This window comes from Notolepis coatsorum (genome assembly GCF_963971535.1).
Source record: "Notolepis coatsorum genome assembly, chromosome: 8".
Taxonomy (NCBI): domain Eukaryota; kingdom Metazoa; phylum Chordata; class Actinopteri; order Aulopiformes; family Paralepididae; genus Notolepis; species Notolepis coatsorum.
The window spans coordinates 16,602,120-16,623,256 of NC_140172.1; the positions used below are offsets into that span (position 1 = coordinate 16,602,120).

The 21,137-nt window shown below is 44.6% G+C and overlaps 1 protein-coding gene across 1 annotated transcript in view; it reads left to right on the forward strand.

The window, feature by feature from the left end:
• srrm3 (serine/arginine repetitive matrix 3) overlaps nucleotides 1–21,137 on the forward strand; it is a gene marked incomplete at both ends in the record, with an annotated part of 83,775 nt that overhangs the window by 41,312 nt on the left and 21,326 nt on the right. Inside the window, 4 exon segments of the mRNA XM_084320321.1 lie at nucleotides 93–161; nucleotides 9,441–9,476; nucleotides 10,377–10,427; nucleotides 15,472–15,561. Coding sequence (XP_084176447.1) covers nucleotides 93–161; nucleotides 9,441–9,476; nucleotides 10,377–10,427; nucleotides 15,472–15,561 — 246 coding nt within the window.

Consider the following 21,137-nt stretch of genomic DNA (forward strand, 5'->3'; position numbering starts at 1 on the left):
TCTCTCTCTGTCTCTCTCTCTCTCTCTCTCTGTCTCTCTCTCTCTCTCTCCCTCGTTCTGAATGCCTCTGTCTTTGTGCCCTCTCTGTTTAGGTTTGACAGCTCCTCGCCCACTCGCAAAGAGAAGAAAAAGAAGAGTGGGAAGAAACACAAGCGAGACAGGTGTGTGTGTGTGTGTGTGTGTGTGTGTGTGTGTGTGTGTGTGGTGTGTGTGTGTGTGTGTGTGTGTGTGTGTGTGTGTGTGTGTGTGTGTGTGTGTGTCTGTGTGTGTGTGTGTGTGTGTGTGTGTGTGTGTGTGTGTGTGTGTGTGTGTGTGTGTGTGTGTGTGTGGTGTGTGTGTGTGTGTGTGTGTGTGTGTGTGTACATACTGTAATTACAAAAAGTGAGAAGAAAGTCTCATTAAAAGTGTGACATTAATCATTCTGGAGACAGTGCAGGTGTCGGAGTAGAAACACAAAGTGCTTCTTTTATCCAACGTACAGTACAAGGAGTGAATCCACCATCAGCAGCCTCTATGCTGCAGTACAGTAGGTATATATACGCTGTGCAGTATAGGTGCAGTATAGGTGCAGTATGTACAGTAGGTATATATATACACTGTGCAGTATAGGTGCAGTATGTACAGTATGTATATATATACGCTGTGCAGTATAGGTGCAGTATGTACAGTAGGTATATATACACTGTGCAGTATAGGTGCAGTATGTACAGTAGGTATATATACGCTGTGCAGTATAGGTGCAGTATGTACAGTAGGGTATATATACACTGTGCAGTATAGGTGCAGTATGTACAGTATGTATATATATACGCTGTGCAGTATAGGTGCAGTATGTACAGTAGGTATATATACGCTGTGCAGTATAGGTGCAGTATGTACAGTAGGTATATATACACTGTGCAGTATAGGTGCAGTATGTACAGTATGTATATATATACGCTGTGCAGTATAGGTGCAGTATGTACAGTAGGTATATATACACTGTGCAGTATAGGTGCAGTATGTACAGTAGGTATAATATACGCTGTGCAGTATAGGTGCAGTATGTACAGTAGGTATATATACGCTGTGCAGTATAGGTGCAGTATGTACAGTAGGTATATATACGCTGTGCAGTATAGGTGCAGTATGTACAGTAGGTATATATACACTGTGCAGTATAGGTGCAGTATGTACAGTAGGTATATATACGCTGTGCAGTATAGGTGCAGTATGTACAGTAGGTATATATACGCTGTGCAGTATAGGTGCAGTATGTACAGTAGGTGTATATATACGCTATGCAGTATAGGTGCAGTATGTACAGTAGGTATATATACGCTGTGCAGTATAGGTGCAGTATGTACAGTAGGTATATATATACGCCTATGCAGTATAGGTGCAGTATGTACAGTAGGTATATATATACGCTATGCAGTATAGGTGCAGTATGTACAGTAGGTATATATACGCTGTGCAGTATAGGTGCAGTATGTACAGTAGGTGCAGTATGTGTATTTATTTAAGGGTGACAGCGTCAGCAGCCTCGATGCTGCAGTAGGTGATAGATATGAACAAGCCATCATCATACCCAACAACACATGGTGAATATTAGAAAAAAATATATTGCTTCTCTTCTTTCATTATGGATGGGGGCGGGGCTTAACACCCTCTGCTGCGCAAAAACAGAAAGTTGCTTACATTGCCCTATTGTCTTACTACTGCGCTGATGATGCAATAATCATAGTGTCAGCGTTCCAGTAGAATGAGAGAGGGGGAGGGGAGAGGGGGGAGGAGGGGAGAGAGAGGGGAGGGAGGGGAGAGGGGGGAGGGAGGGAGAGAGAGGGAGGGAGGGGAGAGAGGGGGAGGGGAGAGAGAGGGGGGGGAGGGGAGAGAGGGGGAGGGGAGAGAGAGGGGGGAGGGATAGAAGGGGAGGGAGGGGAGAGAGGGGAGGGAGGAGAGAGGGGGGAGGGAGGGGGGGGGAGGGAGGGAGGGGAGAGAAGGGGAGGGGAGGGGAGAGAAGGGGAGAGCGGGGGAGGGAAGGGGAGGGAGGGGAGAGAGGGGAGAGCGGGGGAGGGAAGGGAGGGAGGGGAGAGAGAGGGGAGGGAGGGGAGAGAGAGGGAGGGGAGGGGAGAGAGGGGGAGAGAGAGGGAGGGAGGGAGAGAGGGGGAGGGAGAGGGAGGGAGGGGAGAGAGAGGGAGGGAGGGGAGAGAGGGGGAGAGAGAGGGAGGGAGGGGAGAGAGAGGGGGAGGGAGGGGAGGGAGAAAGGGGGAGGGAGGAGGTAGAGGGGGAGGGAGGAGATAGAGGGGGAGGAGGGAGAGAGGGGGAGGGAGGAGAGAGAGAGAGAGAGAGAGAGGGTGAGTAGAGAGAGAGGGGGGGTGAGTAGAGAGAGGGGGTGGGTAGAGAGAGGGGGGGAGAGAGAGATGGGGTGAGTAGAGAGAGAGAGGGGGGGTAGAGAGAGAGAGGGGGTGAGTAGAGAGAGAGGGGGGGGGTAGAGAGAGGGGGTGGGGTAGAGAGAGAGAGGGGGGGTGAGTAGAGAGAGAGAGGGGGTGGGTAGAGAGAGAGAGGCGGGGGGTGAGTAGAGAGAGAGGGGGGGTGGTGGTAGAGAGAGAGGGGGGGTGAGTAGAGAGAGAGGGGGGGTGGTAGAGAGAGAGGGGGGGTGGGTAGAGAGAGAGGGGGGGGGGGGTAGAGAGAGAGGGGGGGGGGGGGTAGAGAGAGAGGGGGGGTGGGTAGAGAGAGAGGGGGGTGAGTAGAGAGAGAGGGGGGGTGGGTAGAGAGAGAGGGGGGTGGGTAGAGAGAGAGGGGGGGTGGGTAGAGAGAGAGGGGGGGTGAGTAGAGGAGAGCGAGGGGGGTAGAGAGAGAGAGAGGGGTGAGTAGAGAGAGAGGGGGGTGGGTAGAGAGAGAGGGGGGGTGGGTAGAGAGAGAGGGGGGGTGGGTAGAGAGAGAGGGGGTGAGTAGAGAGAGAGGGGGGGTGGTAGAGAGAGAGGGGGGGTGAGTAGAGAGAGAGAGGGGGGGTAGAGAGAGAGAGAGGGGGGTGGGTAGAGAGAGAGAGGGGTGAGTAGAGAGAGAGAGGGTGGGTAGAGAGAGAGGGGGGGTGGGTAGAGATAGAGGGGGGTGAGTAGAGAGAGATGGGGGGTGGGTAGAGATAGAGGGGGGTGAGTAGAGAGAGATCGGGGGGGGTTGAGTAGAGAGAGAGGGGGGGTGAGTAGAGAGAGAGGGGGTGAGTAGAGAGAGAGGGGGGGTGGGTAGAGAGAGAGAGGGGGGTAGAGAGAGAGAGAGGGGGGGTGGGTAGAGAGAGAGAGGGGGTGAGTAGAGAGGAGAGGGTGGGTAGAGGAGAGAGGGGGGGTGGGTAGAGATAGAGGGGGGTGAGTAGAGAGGATGGGGGGGTGGGTAGAGAGAGAGAGAGGGGGGGTGGGTAGAGAGAGAGAGGGGGGGTGGGTAGAGAGAGAGAGGGGGGGTCAATAGAGAGAGAGAGATCAGCAAAGAATAATTCTATGATGCCCAGGGATATCATAACGACAATAAGCAATTGTCCACCCCTCCTCCCACCTCACACACACACACACACACACACACACACACACGCACACACACACACACACACACACACACACACACACACACACACGCACACACGCACACACACACACACGCACACACGCACACACGCACACACACACACACACACACACACGCACACACGCACACACACACACACACACACACACACACACACACACGCACGCACATGAAATGGATAGCCCATTTCCTTCTGCACGTGTAAGATGGCTACCACAGAATTGTTTTGTTACATCGACGTGGAGTTGATTGCTGTGTGGACGAGTGCTCGAGTCGAGAGACAGTTGGAAGGTTCAACACGACTGGGATGTTGATCCAAATAATGCGTTGGCAACACTTTCTTTGGAGTCTCATGCTCCAAACTCAATACTGGTTCCCATGACAACAGTTCCAAAGGATGGCGGTAGCCCTTGTATGATGTACGGGCCAGACATGACCATTGACCATATTCACACAGCGGTTGGGATTCCATTCCACCCTAGGAATCCCAACCTGAGCATGACATGGCCGCCGTGTGAATAATGGTCAACTCAAGGATGTAGATTTAAATCAGGCGTTCTCAAAGTGCGGCCCACTGTGAAACGTTTCAGGCGCGCCATGAGTCGTTAAGGTGTAAATGCATGTGTTATATTATATCCAGTTCCAATACAGTTTTAAACCTACAACAGCACACAGTATTTTACTTTTAAGCAGGTAAAACGGCGCCCCCTCCTGGGCTAAGCTGTCAAGTTAGGAATGACGGCTTGCCTTGTTGACAGCTAACTAGGCTACTGGTTGCATGGCAACAGAGCGTCTCGTGAGCGGCGTATGACTAGCGAGATGCCTACTCGCGCGAGACAGAAGCTTCTTCTCCAGATAACTCCAAACATCTTCCATTGACCATTATTCACACGGTGGCCATTTTGCTCTTATTACGTCGTGCTCAGATTGGGATTCACAGGGTGGAAAGGAATCCAAAACCTGAGCATGTCATAAGAGCAAAATGGCCACCGTGTGAATAATGGTCAATGGAAGATGTTTGTATGTTTCATGTATGAAGGATGTATAGAATAGCCAGAGAGTCGGCGTGCTCACAGGCAGAGATGTGAAGAGTGATTCTGATGCTGCTGCTGCTGCAGTTTGCACCACTTTACATAATGACTCCAATGTGGATTCCTGTCCATTTGAATCCGTCGTAGTCAGGCCTGTGTACATCTCTGTCCCCCATGGTAGTGGGTTGGAAATGGATTTAAAGGGGCATTTTGGATTTTTTTTTTTTAAACCTGAGTCCTATTCTTCTGTTGTGAGGAGGACATGAAATGTACCAACGTGTTCTGTACCTCGAGAGCTCGGCCACATCGACCCAGAACACTAGCATGAACACTAGTGAAGAGAACCCCAGTGAACTGCAGACACAATTTCCTCAACTCTCTTTAACCTCGTTCCCAGTTTTATCTCCTCCGTGAGATAAAGCCTGGTAAAGAACTACGGCCGAAAGTGTCTATGGGGTCGAATTTCCGGTGTATGTACTTCCCCTGGAAGCTGCCTCCGAACGGACCAAACTTTTCTCTAATCCTGTCGGCAAACAAGCTAGAACGTCCCGGGTCATGTAGTGCAAAGCCGTTGCAGTGGCTTAAACGAGGAAATATTGTGCACTTCACACGTTTCTATAATTGTTTTGTCGAAACCAGAACGCCTGTAGCCTGTACTTCCTGTACTTCCGTTTAGACACTTTAGGAGGCATATCTTTACCGGCCTACTATCTCTTCAACTTTTACTCGAGAAGATGGATACCGATTCCCTCTCTAGAAAGCTCTCCGGCTGCAAGCTAGCCTTAGCACAAAATGAATGGAAGCAGATACGGACCACTAGCCTATAGTAGAAAGCTCCCAGGGGTTTTAAGCTAGGCTAGTGGTCCGTATCCACTTCCATTCATTTGTGCTAAGCTAAGCTAAGCTTACTTACTGAACGCACAGAAGAGAGGGAATCTCTATCGATCTTCTCGTCTGACTCCGGAGAAGACAAGTGAGAGCATTTCCCATAACGTTGGCTTTGTTCCTTTAACCCTTTCACTGCCGCACTACCAAACGGTTAACCCTTTCACTGCGACAATACACAGAAGGTTAACCCTTTCACTGCCACACAACAGCAGGTTAACCCTTTCACTGCCACACTACAGAAGGTTAACCCTTTACTATCACACTACCGACGGTAACCGATTGGCGTGTTCCTTTAAAAAAAAAAAAAATGGTTGAGAAATAATTGTCTGCGGTTCACTAGAGGCCTGCTCTCCTCCAGGTCGATGACACCCGGCTGAGTTTCTGCGCCCGAGCCCCTGAGACAATGAGAGCGTTTTTATATCCAATTATCATGTGAACCATGGGATTCAAGTAAAGAAAAAAAAAAGAAAAGCTGAAGACCATGATACGTGGGACGTAGGGGGGGAGGGGCGGTGGCTTGTCGGAGCAGAGTAATGAGCTCTCCAGATCAAGGCCACCGTAGAGCCTCTAGTTGATTCTCTCCAGTTGGGTAACACAGCCGTAATATATAGTACATAAACCCTGGCAGCTTTATAACTCGCTCTCTTAAATGGCTATGAATCAGCGCAGGACACTTTCCCTTCCAATCCCCCAGCCCCTGTGTTGTCGCTGTTGTTGTTGTTGTTGTCGTCCATGTTGTATACGTGCGTAAAATAGCACCGCAGGGTTTGGAGTGTACGACCTCTTTTAGGGGAAGATACACAACTCTCTCTCACACCGTTGTATGACCGGTTACCATGGCAACTGGAGTGAGATAGTCTAAAGAGGTGACGTGTGGAGGTAGTAGTAGTACTAGTAGTAGTAGTAGTAGTAGTAGTAGTAGTAGTAGTAGTAGTAGTAGTAGTAGTAGTAGTAGTAGTAGTAGTAGTAGTAGTGGTAGTGGCAGGGGTGTAGCTCCCGATTCTGGGCCCCATGAAAGAATGTATTTGTAGGCCCCCAGTGAATGCGAGCGCGCGTACATTTTTTTTGGCAATTTTTTTTTGATGAAAACGCATAATATGGTTTTTACCTATACATTCGGATCAGCAGTTCAGCACCTGCACTGTTGGTGGGTGAGCCTAGTAAAGGATGTCGCATTGCGTTCATCTTCAATGAATGGACCAATGCAATAGTCTACCAAACCCCCCCTCTCTCTATATATATCTCACACACACACACACACACACACACACACACACACACACACACACACACACACACACACACACACACACACACACACACACACACACACACACACTTCAGAAACAGACATAGATGAGACAATGAGAGCATCAATAATACACCTGAGTGATGTCCAGTAAAAAAAAAAAAATTATATATATTTTTTTCTTTTTGCCCCCCCCCCCCCCCCCCCAGTGCTGGGCCCTTGGAATCATCCTAAGCTACCCCCCCCCAGCTACGCCCCTGGGTAGTGGTAGTGGTAGTGGTACTAGTAGTAGTAGTAGTAGTGGTAGTGGTAGTGGTAGTGGTAGTAGTAGCAGTAGTAGTAGTAGTTGCAGTAGTAGTAGTAGTAGTAGTAGTAGTAGTAGTAGTGGTAGTAGTAGTAGTGGTACTAGTAGTAGTTGCAGTAGTAGTAGTAGTAGTAGTAGTAGTAGTAGTAGTGGTAGTAGTAGTAGTAGTAGTAGTAGTAGTAGTATACATGCCTGTCCTATATTCTTAACAAAATTAAGACTACGAAACAGTATTGTAAAAGAAAATAGCAAAAAACAGTATTATTCACCCTTGTAGTTTTCAAAAATAGCTTTACAAACCATTTTCTTAAAAACCAAAAGCAAATTACTCATTCTTAACTGTATATCAGCATTGTTCCACAAGTTAACCCCAATAATAGAAATACACCTACTTTTAATCCCTTTCTTAGCTTTTTTAACAGTAAATTTACAAATATCTCTCAAATCATATTTTCTTTCATGTATTGAAAAAAAAACTTTGCACCCCGTCCGGGAGTAACTTTGCTTTAGCTCTGTACAATATTTGCATAATTTTATAATAAACCAAATCATTAAATTTCATAACATGAGACTTTATAAAGGGCGCAATGTCCCGCCGAACCGTAGCGTACTCTCCTTCGTAAAAAACGTGTGTGGTCTCTCGCTAAATGTGTAGAAGACTTTTAATTTTTTTTAAACAACAATCAATCAATTGACAAAATATCAATACATTTTATACCAAATTAATTAACACTTTTAAAAAGTGAGTTTAGAATTTTGAGATCTGAATTATTCTAATAATGAATGAATGAAAACGTTTATTTAAAATGGACACCATACAGCTACATTTGACCAGCCACAGACAGACCAGATGCGTTGTTTTACGTGTTTATAGCACAAGTGCTAGTTTTCAACACTAGTCCATTGTGGCTTTTCTAAAAGATAGAATCAAATTAACAGTAAAATACAGAATTAAAATCACAAATCAGAACAAATATTTTCCAGAGCAAGAGTCCATGATCAAAACAACAAAACCAGTCTGTGTCTACACATGTGAGCAATGCTGCTTTGATTTCAGCCATACCTTGAGTCCTCTGCTGAAGACGTTGGCATTGGACTCCAGTTTTAAGCCAGTAGGCAGAGAGTCCGATAAGTTTGCCCCGTTAACTGAGAAGACAGACTGTCCAAACGAACTCTTGCACATGGGAACAGTACAGTCACCATTATTGGAAGCTCGTGTGTTTGCTCTGCTAGAGCTCCAACGTCTAACCACCAGTCCAGAAAATAATGATGAGACATGATTGTGCAAACAAGTCTAATATTATAGAAAATTACTAAATTGTCAAACATGAAAAGATTGTGCTTACTCAAAACACTGCAGTGATGCCATCGCATCACAGTCACAGGCGCTACTGGCCACTGAAAACTATGAGGAAAACATTCCGAAAAGAAACCTTCGGTGTGTCATTCCTCCGAATTGTTGATAACACACAGTAGCTCTATGGAAAACACAGAAGAGAAGATAGGTGAGGTGACTGTATCCTGGAGATGTTCCTTGAGACAATAATGCATACATTTTCTGTTTCAAATAATGTACGATTGCTGTAAAAATGTACCTGGTGTGAAAGCTCAAACAATTACTCTGCCGTCCATCAACATCCGACAACCATGCTTTTGTCAACTGAGGTCCCTCCCGCATTGTACGTCTTGATGACGGCTGACATTATTTATATATTATTATTTTTTTTTTACTTCTCCACTGTACTATAATTATGTCACCTGTACCATGTTTTATACTACCTGTACCCCCCCCCCCCCCCTCTCCCACGCTGCTATGATGCCTGAATTTCCCCCAAGGGGATCAATAAAGGAATATCTTATCTTATCTTATTATTCACAGATTAGAATCTGAATGCTGTGGGTTTTCTAGCTTTTGTGAGAGAGTTGTAAACATTGATCGAGCTGTTCTAGTACAGAGGTTCTAGTTCTATCGGTTTAACTTTTTATCAAATGTCACATCATTATTTGACTTCAATTAATTTAGAATTTTCCCTTGGTTTTGAGGTGTTTTCATTTCCCATTCCATCCAGAGATGCCTCTCTTAACCCTTTCACTACCACACTACCAAAGGGTTAACCCTTTCACTGCGACAATACAGAAGGTTAACCCTTTCACTACCACACTACCAAAGGGTTAACCCTTTCACTGCGACACTACAGAAGGTTAACCCTTTCACTGCCACACGACAAAGGGTTAACCCTAGTGTGGTAGTAAAAGGGTTAACCTTCTGTAGTGTGGTAGTGAAAGGGTTAACCTTCTGTAGTGTGGTAGTGAAAGGTTAACCTTCTGTGGTGTGGTAGTGAAAGGGTTAAGGCTGTGTAGTGGTCATCATGGCATCATACTAATGGCTGTGTATTCTTGTATCTTGTAGATCTACGTCAGGCTCCAGGAGAAAGAGGAGATACAGGTGTGTACTGTTGTACGATATTATTCAATTATCCTATGGATCTTCATGATCAATACAGGTTTAATAGTGAAACACATTATATACAAAAACAAGGTACATGTAGGTTAAACAAGCTTGGCTGGGAGGAGTGCTCTCATATCTAGATTAATTGAAAATGGACGACCCTGATGTAAACAAGACGAAAGTCTTATTCTGGTCTTCATCCTCTTAGCAGTTGTTTGTATTGAGCCGTACTGTATTGTACCCATTCTGCAATCTGTTAAATAAAGTTTTCAATCAATCAATCCTGACCAGTTAGGAGACACTGAGGTGGAGAAGGGGTTAGGGGTTAGGGGGAGGTTTGGGGACACAATGGCTCTCATTCTCCAACGGACTTAAGACAAAAATGTTGCTCTTAGGGCCTTATTTAAGACATCTTAGATTTTGGGATTCCTCAACCGTCCCTAAGCTTGGATTTTATTTATTTTATAAATGTTTCCGACATCAAATGCGTAATATCTTATCGTACAAATATTGTCATATTTATTGATATTATGATTAATTTATTCCAAGGAGGCCTGTAGAGTTGACATGAAGGAATCACTATGATTCCTCCCAAATAAAGCCGAATCCAAGCTTAGGGACGGTTGGGGAATCCCAAAATCAAAGATGTCTTAAATGGCCCTAAGAGCAAATTTTTTTGTCTTAAGTCCGTTGGAGAATGAGACCCATTGGCTCTCTAGGTGTGAGACTCAAGCTATTGTTGGGACAAACAATGGGATTCCTCCCCACACCACCTACGTCGTGACGGTGTAATACGTCAAGGCATCGCGCTGTGCCGCGGATTTTGGTTTATTGTGATGTTGAAGTGGAGTCCATTCATTCATCATCCTCCCCTGTTGTTGTGACTGTGTCTTCCAGGTCGGGCAGCCCAAAGAACAAACACAAAGATAAGAGCAAGCAGAGGAAGAGGTAAAACATGTCCCCCTTTTCTCTCTCTCTTCTCTTTGTGAATCCTGTGTAGGCCGATAGAAGTAGAAATACAGGGGGAAAGATATCTGGCACACTTGGAGGTGAGGAGTGGAAAGTAATTATTGCTAAAAAAGAAACCAATTTGTTTTCCTGTGTGGTGCTTCATCAGGGTTACACGTACACAAGACAAAACACCTTTATATACAGGACAATACAATACCATTTAAAACCAACTAATGAAATTAGTTCTTTCCTTTAAAGTAATGCCAGAATGATCTTGATTTTAGTTAGAGTAGTACAGCACTAAAACTGGTCAGGGGTTCAATTCCCAGTGGGGCCACCTAAACCTAAATTGTATACCCTTGTGGTACAATAAGATGTGTAGTATTTTATGATCTCCATTGTAGAATCTCTCTCGCTCCAACTCTCTCAGGTGGGACTCGTGGATATTTTGCCTATTCATGATCCCCTGTCCAGGTTGTTCATGCTACCCAGAGAACCAAAGAGAGAGAGACTGTGACACCAATGAGAAAATGAGTGCACATCTGACAGGAAAATTCAAAGTAGCCATGGGCATTTTAATTTACTCCAGAACTCACCTAAATGTCTTTCCTGATGTAGGCTACTTGTTGTTGTTGTTGTTGTTGTTGTTGTTGTTGTTGTTGTTGTTGTTGTTGTTGTTGTTGTTGTTGTTGTTGTTGTTGTTGCTGTTGTTGTCGTCATTGTTGTTGTTGTTGAACCTAGCCTGTGCATGCTGATGTCAAAGTGGAAAAAGAGAATGGGTCTTCCTCGTATAGACATCATGCCATATTTACATATTCATTCTGAGTAATATGTAGATGTACTGTAGTAATGCGTAGATGTATTGGTGGTACTAACAATGTGTGAGGATTAATTTAGTGGAGCCCATTTTCACAGAGGAGCAGAACAAAGAACAATAAGCTCCTTCAACAGTGGCTACACACAAGGATTGCGCATTACAATACAAAGAATATTGATCAAAAGGATAAAAACACAATACAGCTCTAGAGCTTGTTTCCATTGTGGCCCTTTAAAATAAGACAAGTGAAGTGAATGTATGTGTGCATAATGTGAGCACGTATGTACGCGGGGAACATACAAAAAAGATACAATATGATTATGAATGACTTCATACAAAACAATACTTCACATCAATAGAGACCTCCCCAAATAACAATGACCCTACAGCGGTTCCAATACTTAAAAACAATACAGGGGACAGACATTTATTTTTAAACGAGGTCTTTGAAGGTGAACCTGGAAGCAAGTAGCTTTATTTTAGGTAGTCTGTTCCATAAAAGGTACATTTGCCCATTAAAGATTTAAATGTGAAGGGTACGATGTTGGTGGAGCTCCCTCTGGTGGAGTAGCCGTGTACGTCACTGACTCTACAGACAGTCAGTGAGGTAGCGTGGAGCCTCCCGTTTAAAGATCCTGTGGACCAGACACGGTTTAATTTGAGAGAGACCCTCTCCTCCACTCTGAGCCACCTGGGGCTGAGGAGGTGAGAGGGGAGGAGGTGGGTTCTGGGGTGATAGGCTCAGGATCACCCTCACTAGTTTGTTTTGGGAAGTCTGTCACCTGTTTTTAAGTTTCATGGTGATGGCTGTGAACCGGGAGGAGCAGGCGTAATCAAAATGACCTTTAGGGGCCATGCTCTCTCCAGAGAGTTTGTTGTCAAGTATGCAACCAAGGTATACCGGGGGACTTGAGCAAATGTGAATGAAGGTAAACCGTTTGACTGATAGATAGATTTCTATTATTATTTCATGCCCATTATCTCAGGCTCAGACTGACGCAGAATGTAAGAGAACTATAGACAGTTTCACTGAGATTCTGTTGCTAGGGGGAACAGTTTGGACCCAAGTGTATTCCCTGTCAACTGTTCAACATGGCAACAGGAAATAAACTTGGGTCCTTTTAGAACGTTATTGCCGTCACATTGAAAACTGTCTATAGACAGTCGTCTGGTAATCCAGAGGTTCCCGGTTCGATTCCCGCTCCTCCCGGCAGCGTGTCGAAGTGTCCTTGAGCAAGACACTAACTGCTCCCGATGAGCAGGTTGGCACCTTGCATGGTTGCCTCCGTCAGTGTGTGAATGTGTGAGTGAACGGGTCAAATGTGAGGATTTATCCAATGTGTGTTGGATAAAAGCACTATATAAATGTACCATTTACAGGGCGGCTAGGTGGCGCAGTGGGCAAGGCGCTCGCCACCAACGCAGGAGATGCTGGGTTCGAGCCCAGCTCTCGGCGTTGCTACCAGCTTGGCTGGTCCTTCATACTAATACAATTGGCAGTATTAGGGGGTGGGAAGCTGGTGGGTGGGGATCGGACGTTGTGGACAGCGACTCCTACAGGTCGGTTGGTGCGCCTGCGCAGTAGAATCAGGAAGCGACGAGGGCGGCGTGTCCCTCCCACGCAGACCCTCGCCGCTGAGAGATCGCGCTGTGCAGGTGAAAAGATGCGACGGCTGCCTCCTCGAGTACCGGAGGGGACACGTGATGCAAGGCTTCGTCCACATTGCAGCCGGCTTGTGGGAGGCATGGCCTAACAACGTTCGAGACAGGGGAGGGTAGAATTGGACAATACGAAATTGGGGACGGGAGAAAAATAGAAAAATGGGGAGAAAAAAGTTGATAAAAAAAAAAGTACCATTTACCATTTTACAGTGCGTCCTATAAGCTTATAATCTTGGGGATCGTCCTCTACACTGCGTCCTGTTTGGAATTGAAACTGGTTAGTGTAGGATTAGCCAATGACCTAAATTCCTGTCACCCTATCCTGGACTATCCTGTCTAGTTAAGACTTCGGAATCCAAGATGAATTCCCAACTAGTTTTATGTTGAAGCAAACATTTAGTCGGTTACACTTTGTGGTACAGTTTTTGGTCATAGCCCGAAGAACAATTTTGGTTTTAAATTGGTAACTAAATTGGTATTAACCACAGTATTATGACAGGACTGAAATGGTATTAACCACAGTATATGACAGGACTGAAATGGTATTAACCACAGTATATAACAGGACTGAAATGGTATTAACCACAGTATATGACAGGACTGAAATGGTATTAACCACAGTATATAACAGGACTGAAATGGTATTAACCACAGTATATAACAGGACTGAAATGGTATTAACCACAGTATATAACAGGACTGAAATGTGTCGCCTACTGGTGCAGGGCCCTGGTTTCCTCATGGCAATAAAAAAAAAAGTTAAAAAGGATGTTACCAAGCTAATATCAGCTATTAAGGTTACAGTTAGGGCCGTGCAGAGACCTTTAGAGGGGCAGGTGCTAACATCCAACGCCCCCCCCCCCCCCTCTGCACATGCCTGGTTACAGCTAATCATTCAAATCACAACTGAAAACCCATCTGTTCAAACTCGCATATTCACTCTAACCTCTGTCACTGTCCTATACCCCCTGCTGTTTGTTTGTTTGTTATTTTAACCTCTTATCAAGCGGGCAGAAAAGTGGCGATTTTTCTTTTACTTTAACTTGAGGACTGCATACTTTTTTTGCAAACCAAAACAACATATTTTATACTTATAGCACATGCATGAGCCTGGTCTCTTTTGAACGATGACATACTGAAGTTTCTGATTCCAGAAAGAAATCCACTTTTAGTGCTAACGTAATAGAGTTACATAGGTCTGAACTTGAGTTGTAGAAAAACGTGTTACTCAAGTTTTTCTGTAGTAGTTAGTAGTCCAGAGGTAGTATTTCCCCAGAAGGTGGTATGGCTTACAACTCCAGATGGAGCCATAGCCTGAAGCCTTATGTAGTACATATCCAAATTTCATAAAGATCTATTCGGAAATGAGTGATTATGAGTGATTTTGGTAAACTGTGTACAAAGAAAAACTCAGTTTTCTCATAGACTTCAATTAATTTGGCTTCCTGTTAAATAATTTAGTTGTTCACCTAGATCCCTGATTCACACATCCCCACGTGGGGTATCATTGGAAGCCACAATCATTTTCGAGATCGGATCTAGATTGACGGAACTACTGCAGCCTGAGTCGGGAGTGGTATTTTGCGCAATACCGTGTACTTTGCACAAGCCTCTAATACTGGCATGTAACTCGAGAAGCACTGAACGGATTTTGACGGATTTTGTCGCTATCGACAGGCAACAAATACGCCTTCAATTCAATATATATATTGTATTACAAAATATGCACACCCGAGCCACTAGGGGTCGCCAAAGTGCCGGTTGCAAAAAGTCCGAAAAACTTCCCGCCGACAGGCTGTCGCAGGCTAAGAGGTTCTTCACTGTTTTTATACTTCCTGTTGTGTGTTTAACCTTGACTTTTAACTGCCTTGCTGTGTTTTTTTCTATGATCTGTAAGGTGACATTGGGTGTTGTGAAAGGCACCACCAAATAAAATGTATTATTATTATTATTATTATTATTATTATTATTATTATTATTATTATTATTATTATTATTATTATTATTATTATTATTATTATTATTATTATTATTATTATTATTATTTATTATTATTATTATTATTATTATTATTATTATTATTATTATTATTATTATTATTATTATTATTATTATTATTATTATTATTATTATTATTATTATTATTAATGCTAGCTAGTGTTAATCAAAGATGGTATCGTAGCTAGTGTAGTAGCAAATACTTTCAAGTCTTACCATTTCCCGGCTCTAGTATATTTGCTAGTTGCTAACTGAAGTAGAAATTGTGTCACATTCCACTGTGGGCTTGACCAGGAGGTTAACTCTTAGTATGTCCCCTTCTGTGAAAATAAAGGTTGAAATTAAAGTAGTTTCACATAATTTAGGGCCGACCACTGAGATTGTCATTTTGTGTGTATATGTTTTATGTGTGTGTGTATGTGTGTGTGTGTGTGTGTGTGTGTGTGTGTGTGTGTGTGTGTGGTGTGTGTGTGTGTGTGTGTGTGTGTGTGTGTGTGTGTGTGTGTGTGTGTGTGTGTGTGTGTGTGTGTGTGTGTGTGTGTGTGTGTGTGTGTGTGTGTCCAGGTCTCCCTGTGAGTCTCCCAGCAGGACGTCTCAGCGGAGAGGCAGCTGTTGCAGCTCCGCCTCCCTGTCCTCCACCGGGAGCCCTCACAGGTACACACACACACACACACACACACACACACACACACACACACACACACACACACACACACACACACACACACACACACACACACACACACACACACGTACACACACACACACACACACACACACACACACACACACACACACACACGTACACACACACACACACACACACACACACTCACACACACACACACACACACACACACACACACACACACACACACACACACACACATAAAACATATACACACACAGACACACACACACACACACACATAAAACATATACACACACAGACACACACACACACACACACATAAAACATATACACACACACACACACACACACACACACACACACACACACACACACACACACACACACACACACACACACATAAACACACATAAAATACACACACACACAGGGACGTGCACAGGACTTTATAGGGGCAGGTGCTCAAAGGCTGAAAAGGGCACTAGGACTGTGTGCGTGCCAAGCGAGCGCGTGTAGCGCGAGTGAGCCTGATTTCTGGGGGCCCTTTTTGGGCGGGGGGCCCCCTCTTTATGCTTTTTGGGGGGTTTTGGTGATCAAATATTGAATATTGAACTATAATAATCAGTGCAGGAGCTCACTTATGTAAGGGTTCCCCCGGTCCTGCGGGACCGGACGGCAACCCTTCTCCCGGTTCGACTGGTCCAGGTGTCGGACCGTCTCAACTCCCCTTCCATACACCCCTTCATAATACAACATTGCCAACCGGTGGGCTGATCCAGATGTGGCAGATCTGGCATCAGCTCACTCACTTGATTAATATTATTTACTGCCATTTATGTTTGTTGTGTTCATTGTCTGTGTTGTCGTTGTTGTTTTCACTTTGTTAGACTTGTGTTCCCCTGTCTGTGTTTTGTAAATATGTATAAAGTCTTGTTGGTCTCAGGTTGTTCAATTGTTATTGTTTTTCCCAGTGTGCTCTGTGTTCTGTTGTCTCTGTCTACCACACCTGTGTCCTGTTTGTAATTACCCTCTGTCTCTAATTAGTGTTTGTATATTAGGTGTTGTGGGCCAGCAGACACTTGCTGGTTCATTGTTTAATTGTTACCGTTGTTGTCAGTCGTGTTTGTTGTTTTCTGTTTTAAGTAAAAGCCTTATTATTCATCACTACGCCGTCTCCTGTATCCTGTTATACCTCTCCGTTCTACACTGCAAATTGAGTTCCACCACATCATGCCAGCAAAGCGGCAAAGCGGCACACACTTATATAATAATAATAATACTTTATTTGTATAGCACTTTTCATACAGAAGTTGCAGTTCAAAGTGCTTCACAACAGTAAAAATATAGGCATAAGCAAGCATGAGCAAGGGAAGGTAAATCACAGTGTTTCACATTAGGACCTAGTATCCCAATAGGTTCTCTGTTTACAGTTTCATTCAGTAATACAAATGACAAATAGTTTAAAATGATTCGGTTTAAAAATAGTCTAAGAATTATCAAATGGAACAGACATACAACAGGGTATTTAACATAGAACGGTGATAAAATAGTTCAATTTTGGATTACAACAGCGCAGTGCTCTTAAAATTACAGTGCAATATTCAATATTCAAGGGGCTTTCACAATTATTACATTTGGTAGTAATAATGGCACACAGTCATAAATTCATCAACATGCGCATTTGTTATCAGCAGCGCCAACACAGAGGAGAGGGGGATGGGACTGCGACTGGGGGGGGTGGGGGTGAGTGCAACGAGCCAAGTCTGGTTGTGGTAGGTGGTGTTGCGTAGGAGGAACGCTATGTCTTCTGTTCTTATCTCTCGACTCCCCGACGTGACCTTGTGAGTTCCATAGGCGCCAGCAGACTTGGGAGTGGAGGGGGGGGGGGTGCATCGGGCAGCGTCGGATTGATGGGCAGCGAGTCTCTTTACAATTTCCATGTGGACGGCTTCCAGTCTGTCCATAGCTATCTCCATACGGTTATCGTGTTTCCTAATTATTCTTGTACAGACCCAGATCCCGATAGCGATCGCTCCCATGCCGATCAACATGAATCCTCCACATCTTCAATCTCAAGAGAATAAAGGCAGATTGATCCCCATTTATTCCAGCTGTCAATCGCAAAGCCCGCTTGAAATGTCCCAACTGGACACAGCGGATCAGCTGCGCTCTGCTTCCTTGATTAAAAAATACGATCAATCGCTGCAAATTATCAGCTTACTAGTTGGTCCATATTGTAGTTTGAGTAGGGAGTCAAGTCCGTTGAAGAAGGTAGAATCGACACGTCTAGACCGGTTACAGGGAGGCAGTGATAGGAACGACCTCGACGGTCTAGGGAGTGGAGATGTGACTTGTCTCGGCAGAGAGGAGGGAGAAGGTAGTGAGATAAAATTAGCATAGAACCGACACATGAATTTGATAGGAATTTTCATTTAAATGCCTGAGCAAAGAAGTAGGTTTTAAGCTGAGTGAGTTGGCTTCTCTAATGTTTTGGGGTAGTTTATTCCATAGTTTTGGGGCATAGTTGATAAAGGCTGCATTACCGATCCTTTTTTGACTGTTTCTGGGAGCCTCTAGTAGTCCAGCAGTTGATGATCGCAGTGTTCTTGCTGGCCTGTAATTTATTAGTGTTGGTGATGTAGCTAGGTCCCTGTCCATTTAGAGCTTTGTATGTAAGGAGAAGGACCTTAAAGTCAATTCTAAATGTTACAGGAAGCCAGTGTAAAGCAGCTAAGACTGGGCTAATGTGCTCTCTCCTTTTGGTTCTAGTTAGCAGTCGGGCTGCAGAGTTTTTTTTTTATCCTTGAAAGACACTTTCATCACTGACTTAAAAGGCCCATACATCTCCATAAATGTTCAGGGGGGAGGGAATAAGTGCTTACCCTACAGACCCCAAGAAGTGCTGTATATTCTGTATTGTTTAATATAAATGCATTCTTTATTCCAATCCCGATTTGTATTTGAGTTTCCCAAATCCCATCGGACGTGACTTATTTGTGTCCCTCAATGAGTGTAATACCAGCATTCAACTGTATGCGCCACAGCGGTTTCTATCATCATCATCATCATCATCATCACCACCCACGCTATGCATAAAATATATAGGTCCGTGGAGAGGCACGCTGAGGAGGCCGTGCAAACTGCAATGGAATACGGGGCATCTCTCTCTCTTTACCTAATATTTTTATTCTATCCTGACATTTTTCAGTTGGAATGGCAGTCTATATGCAAAAAATAAAAATAAAAAAACAGGGCACTTTTTTATGAAAGCAGGTGCTCCAGCACCCCTTGGGCTCTATGTGTGCACATGCCTGCACACACATAAAATACACACAAACGTAAAACACACACACGTAAAATACATACACACACACATAAAACACATACACACACACACAAAACACACATACACACACACACACAAAACAGTCCCCCCAGGGCTGTGTTCTGAGCCCCCTGCTGTACTCACTCTACACACACGACTGTGTGGCCAAGTTCAGCTCCAACTCCATAGTGAAGTTCGCAGATGACACGGTGGTGGTGGGGCTGATCTCGGACAACGACGAGAAGGCCTACCGGGAGGAGGTGGAGGTACTGGAACGCTGGTGCCAGGACAACAGCCTGCTCCTGAACATTGGCAAAACCAAGGAACTGATCGTGGATTATAGGAGAGGACAGCAGGAGACACACACACCACTGATGATAAACGGGGCTACCGTGGACAGGGTGAGCAGCTTCAAGTACCTGGGGGTCCACATCTCAGAGGACCTGACATGGTCAACACACATAGGCACAGTAGTAAAGAAGGCGAAACAGCGTCTCTACCACCTGAGACAGTTAAGGAAGTTCAGAGTATCGGGGAAGATACTCCAGTCCTTCTACTCAGGAGCTGTAGAGAGCATCCTGACCGGAAACATCACTGCCTGGTATGGAAACAGCACGGCACAGGACAAGAAGGCCCTACAGAAAGTGGTGCGCTCAGCCGAGCGTACCACGGGTATTGCACTACCCCCCCTGCAGGTTCTATACAACAAGAGGTGCAAATCCAGAGCCTGCAGGATAATGAAAGACCCTCACCACCCCAATAACAGCCTGTTTCAGCTGCTGAGGTCAGGCAGACGCCTGCAAATCTCAGCTACTAGGACAGAGCGGTTTAGGCTCAGCTTCTTCCCCCAGGCCATCAGAGCCATGAACAATGTACATTGAGTGCTCAGAACATTGAACTGTCCACACACAAGCACACATGAACACACACACGACACGCACACTGTGCACGCTCACACACGAGCAGCCACTTAACACTTTAACATGAGCGGGCACACACTCATGTCGCACACACGCACACTTATGGCCAAAGGAAAGGTCACTTTAAATTAGAATAACAGGAACAGTGTATTGCACTACCAAAGCTAACTAGCATGTCACACATGCGCTGTAAATAACTATGTACAGATACCGAGATGTCACTCCATGTTACCTGCTATCTGTTACTGCACAATGTTGTTTCTTCTTTTGATTCTATTATATGTACCACTGTATTGCACATCGTTGCGGGCAAGACCACCCGCATTTCATTGTATACCTGTATGCCGTGACAATTAAAAACTCTTGACTTGACTTGACTTGACATACACACATACACACACACACACAAAACACACACACACATAAAACACACACAAACACGTAATACACACACACATACACACACAAAATACACACACGCCCAAAACACATCAATGACATGTCACAGGTGTCATATGCGCACAGTGTAATGATGAGCAGTGCAGCAGAGAGACTGTGTGTCTGATTAAAATGGAAGGGAGCGATCCTTTGGCTGTCACTCTATTCCTATAATCTGTTTTCCTCAGTCCTCAAGGGGGAGATAATGGTTCCTAATGGAGGATATAGTATAATACCCCCCATTAAATACTGCACTATTTGGACTAGTTGTTGTTTTGCTGCCAGTGGATTCACAGGCGGATTGGCAGTTTCATTGGCCGTGGGGTGAATTATCTCTGCCCGCGCCTGTTCGTAGCTGGAAAGGAACCCGCTTGTGCCAAGATGAATATAAATATAGATCGCCTGGCGTATACAATTCCGGTATTTTAGCATAAAATCATGCCTCCGCCCAATCAGACCACACTGATGCTCCAAGCTATTTTCAAGAAAGTAGTCTACGCAAAGAGGAAGTAGTTTAGGCAAAGAGGAAGTAGTTTAGGCAAAGAGGAAGTCATCTAGGCAAAGAAGAAGTCATCTAGGCAAAGAAGAAGTCATCTAGGCAAAGAGGAAGTCGTTTAGGCAAAGAGGAAGTCGTCTAGGCAAAGAGGAAGTAGTTTAGGCAAAGAGGAAGTAGTTTAGGCAAAGAGGAAGTAGTCTAGGCAAAGAGGAAGTAGTCTAGGCAAAGATAATGTAGTCTATCTATCTATCTATCTATCTATCTATCTATCTATCTATCTATCTATCTATCTATCTATCTATCTATCTATCTATCTATCTATCTATCTATCTATCTATCTATCTATCTATCTATCTATCTATCTATCTATCTATCTATCTATCTATCTATCTATCTATC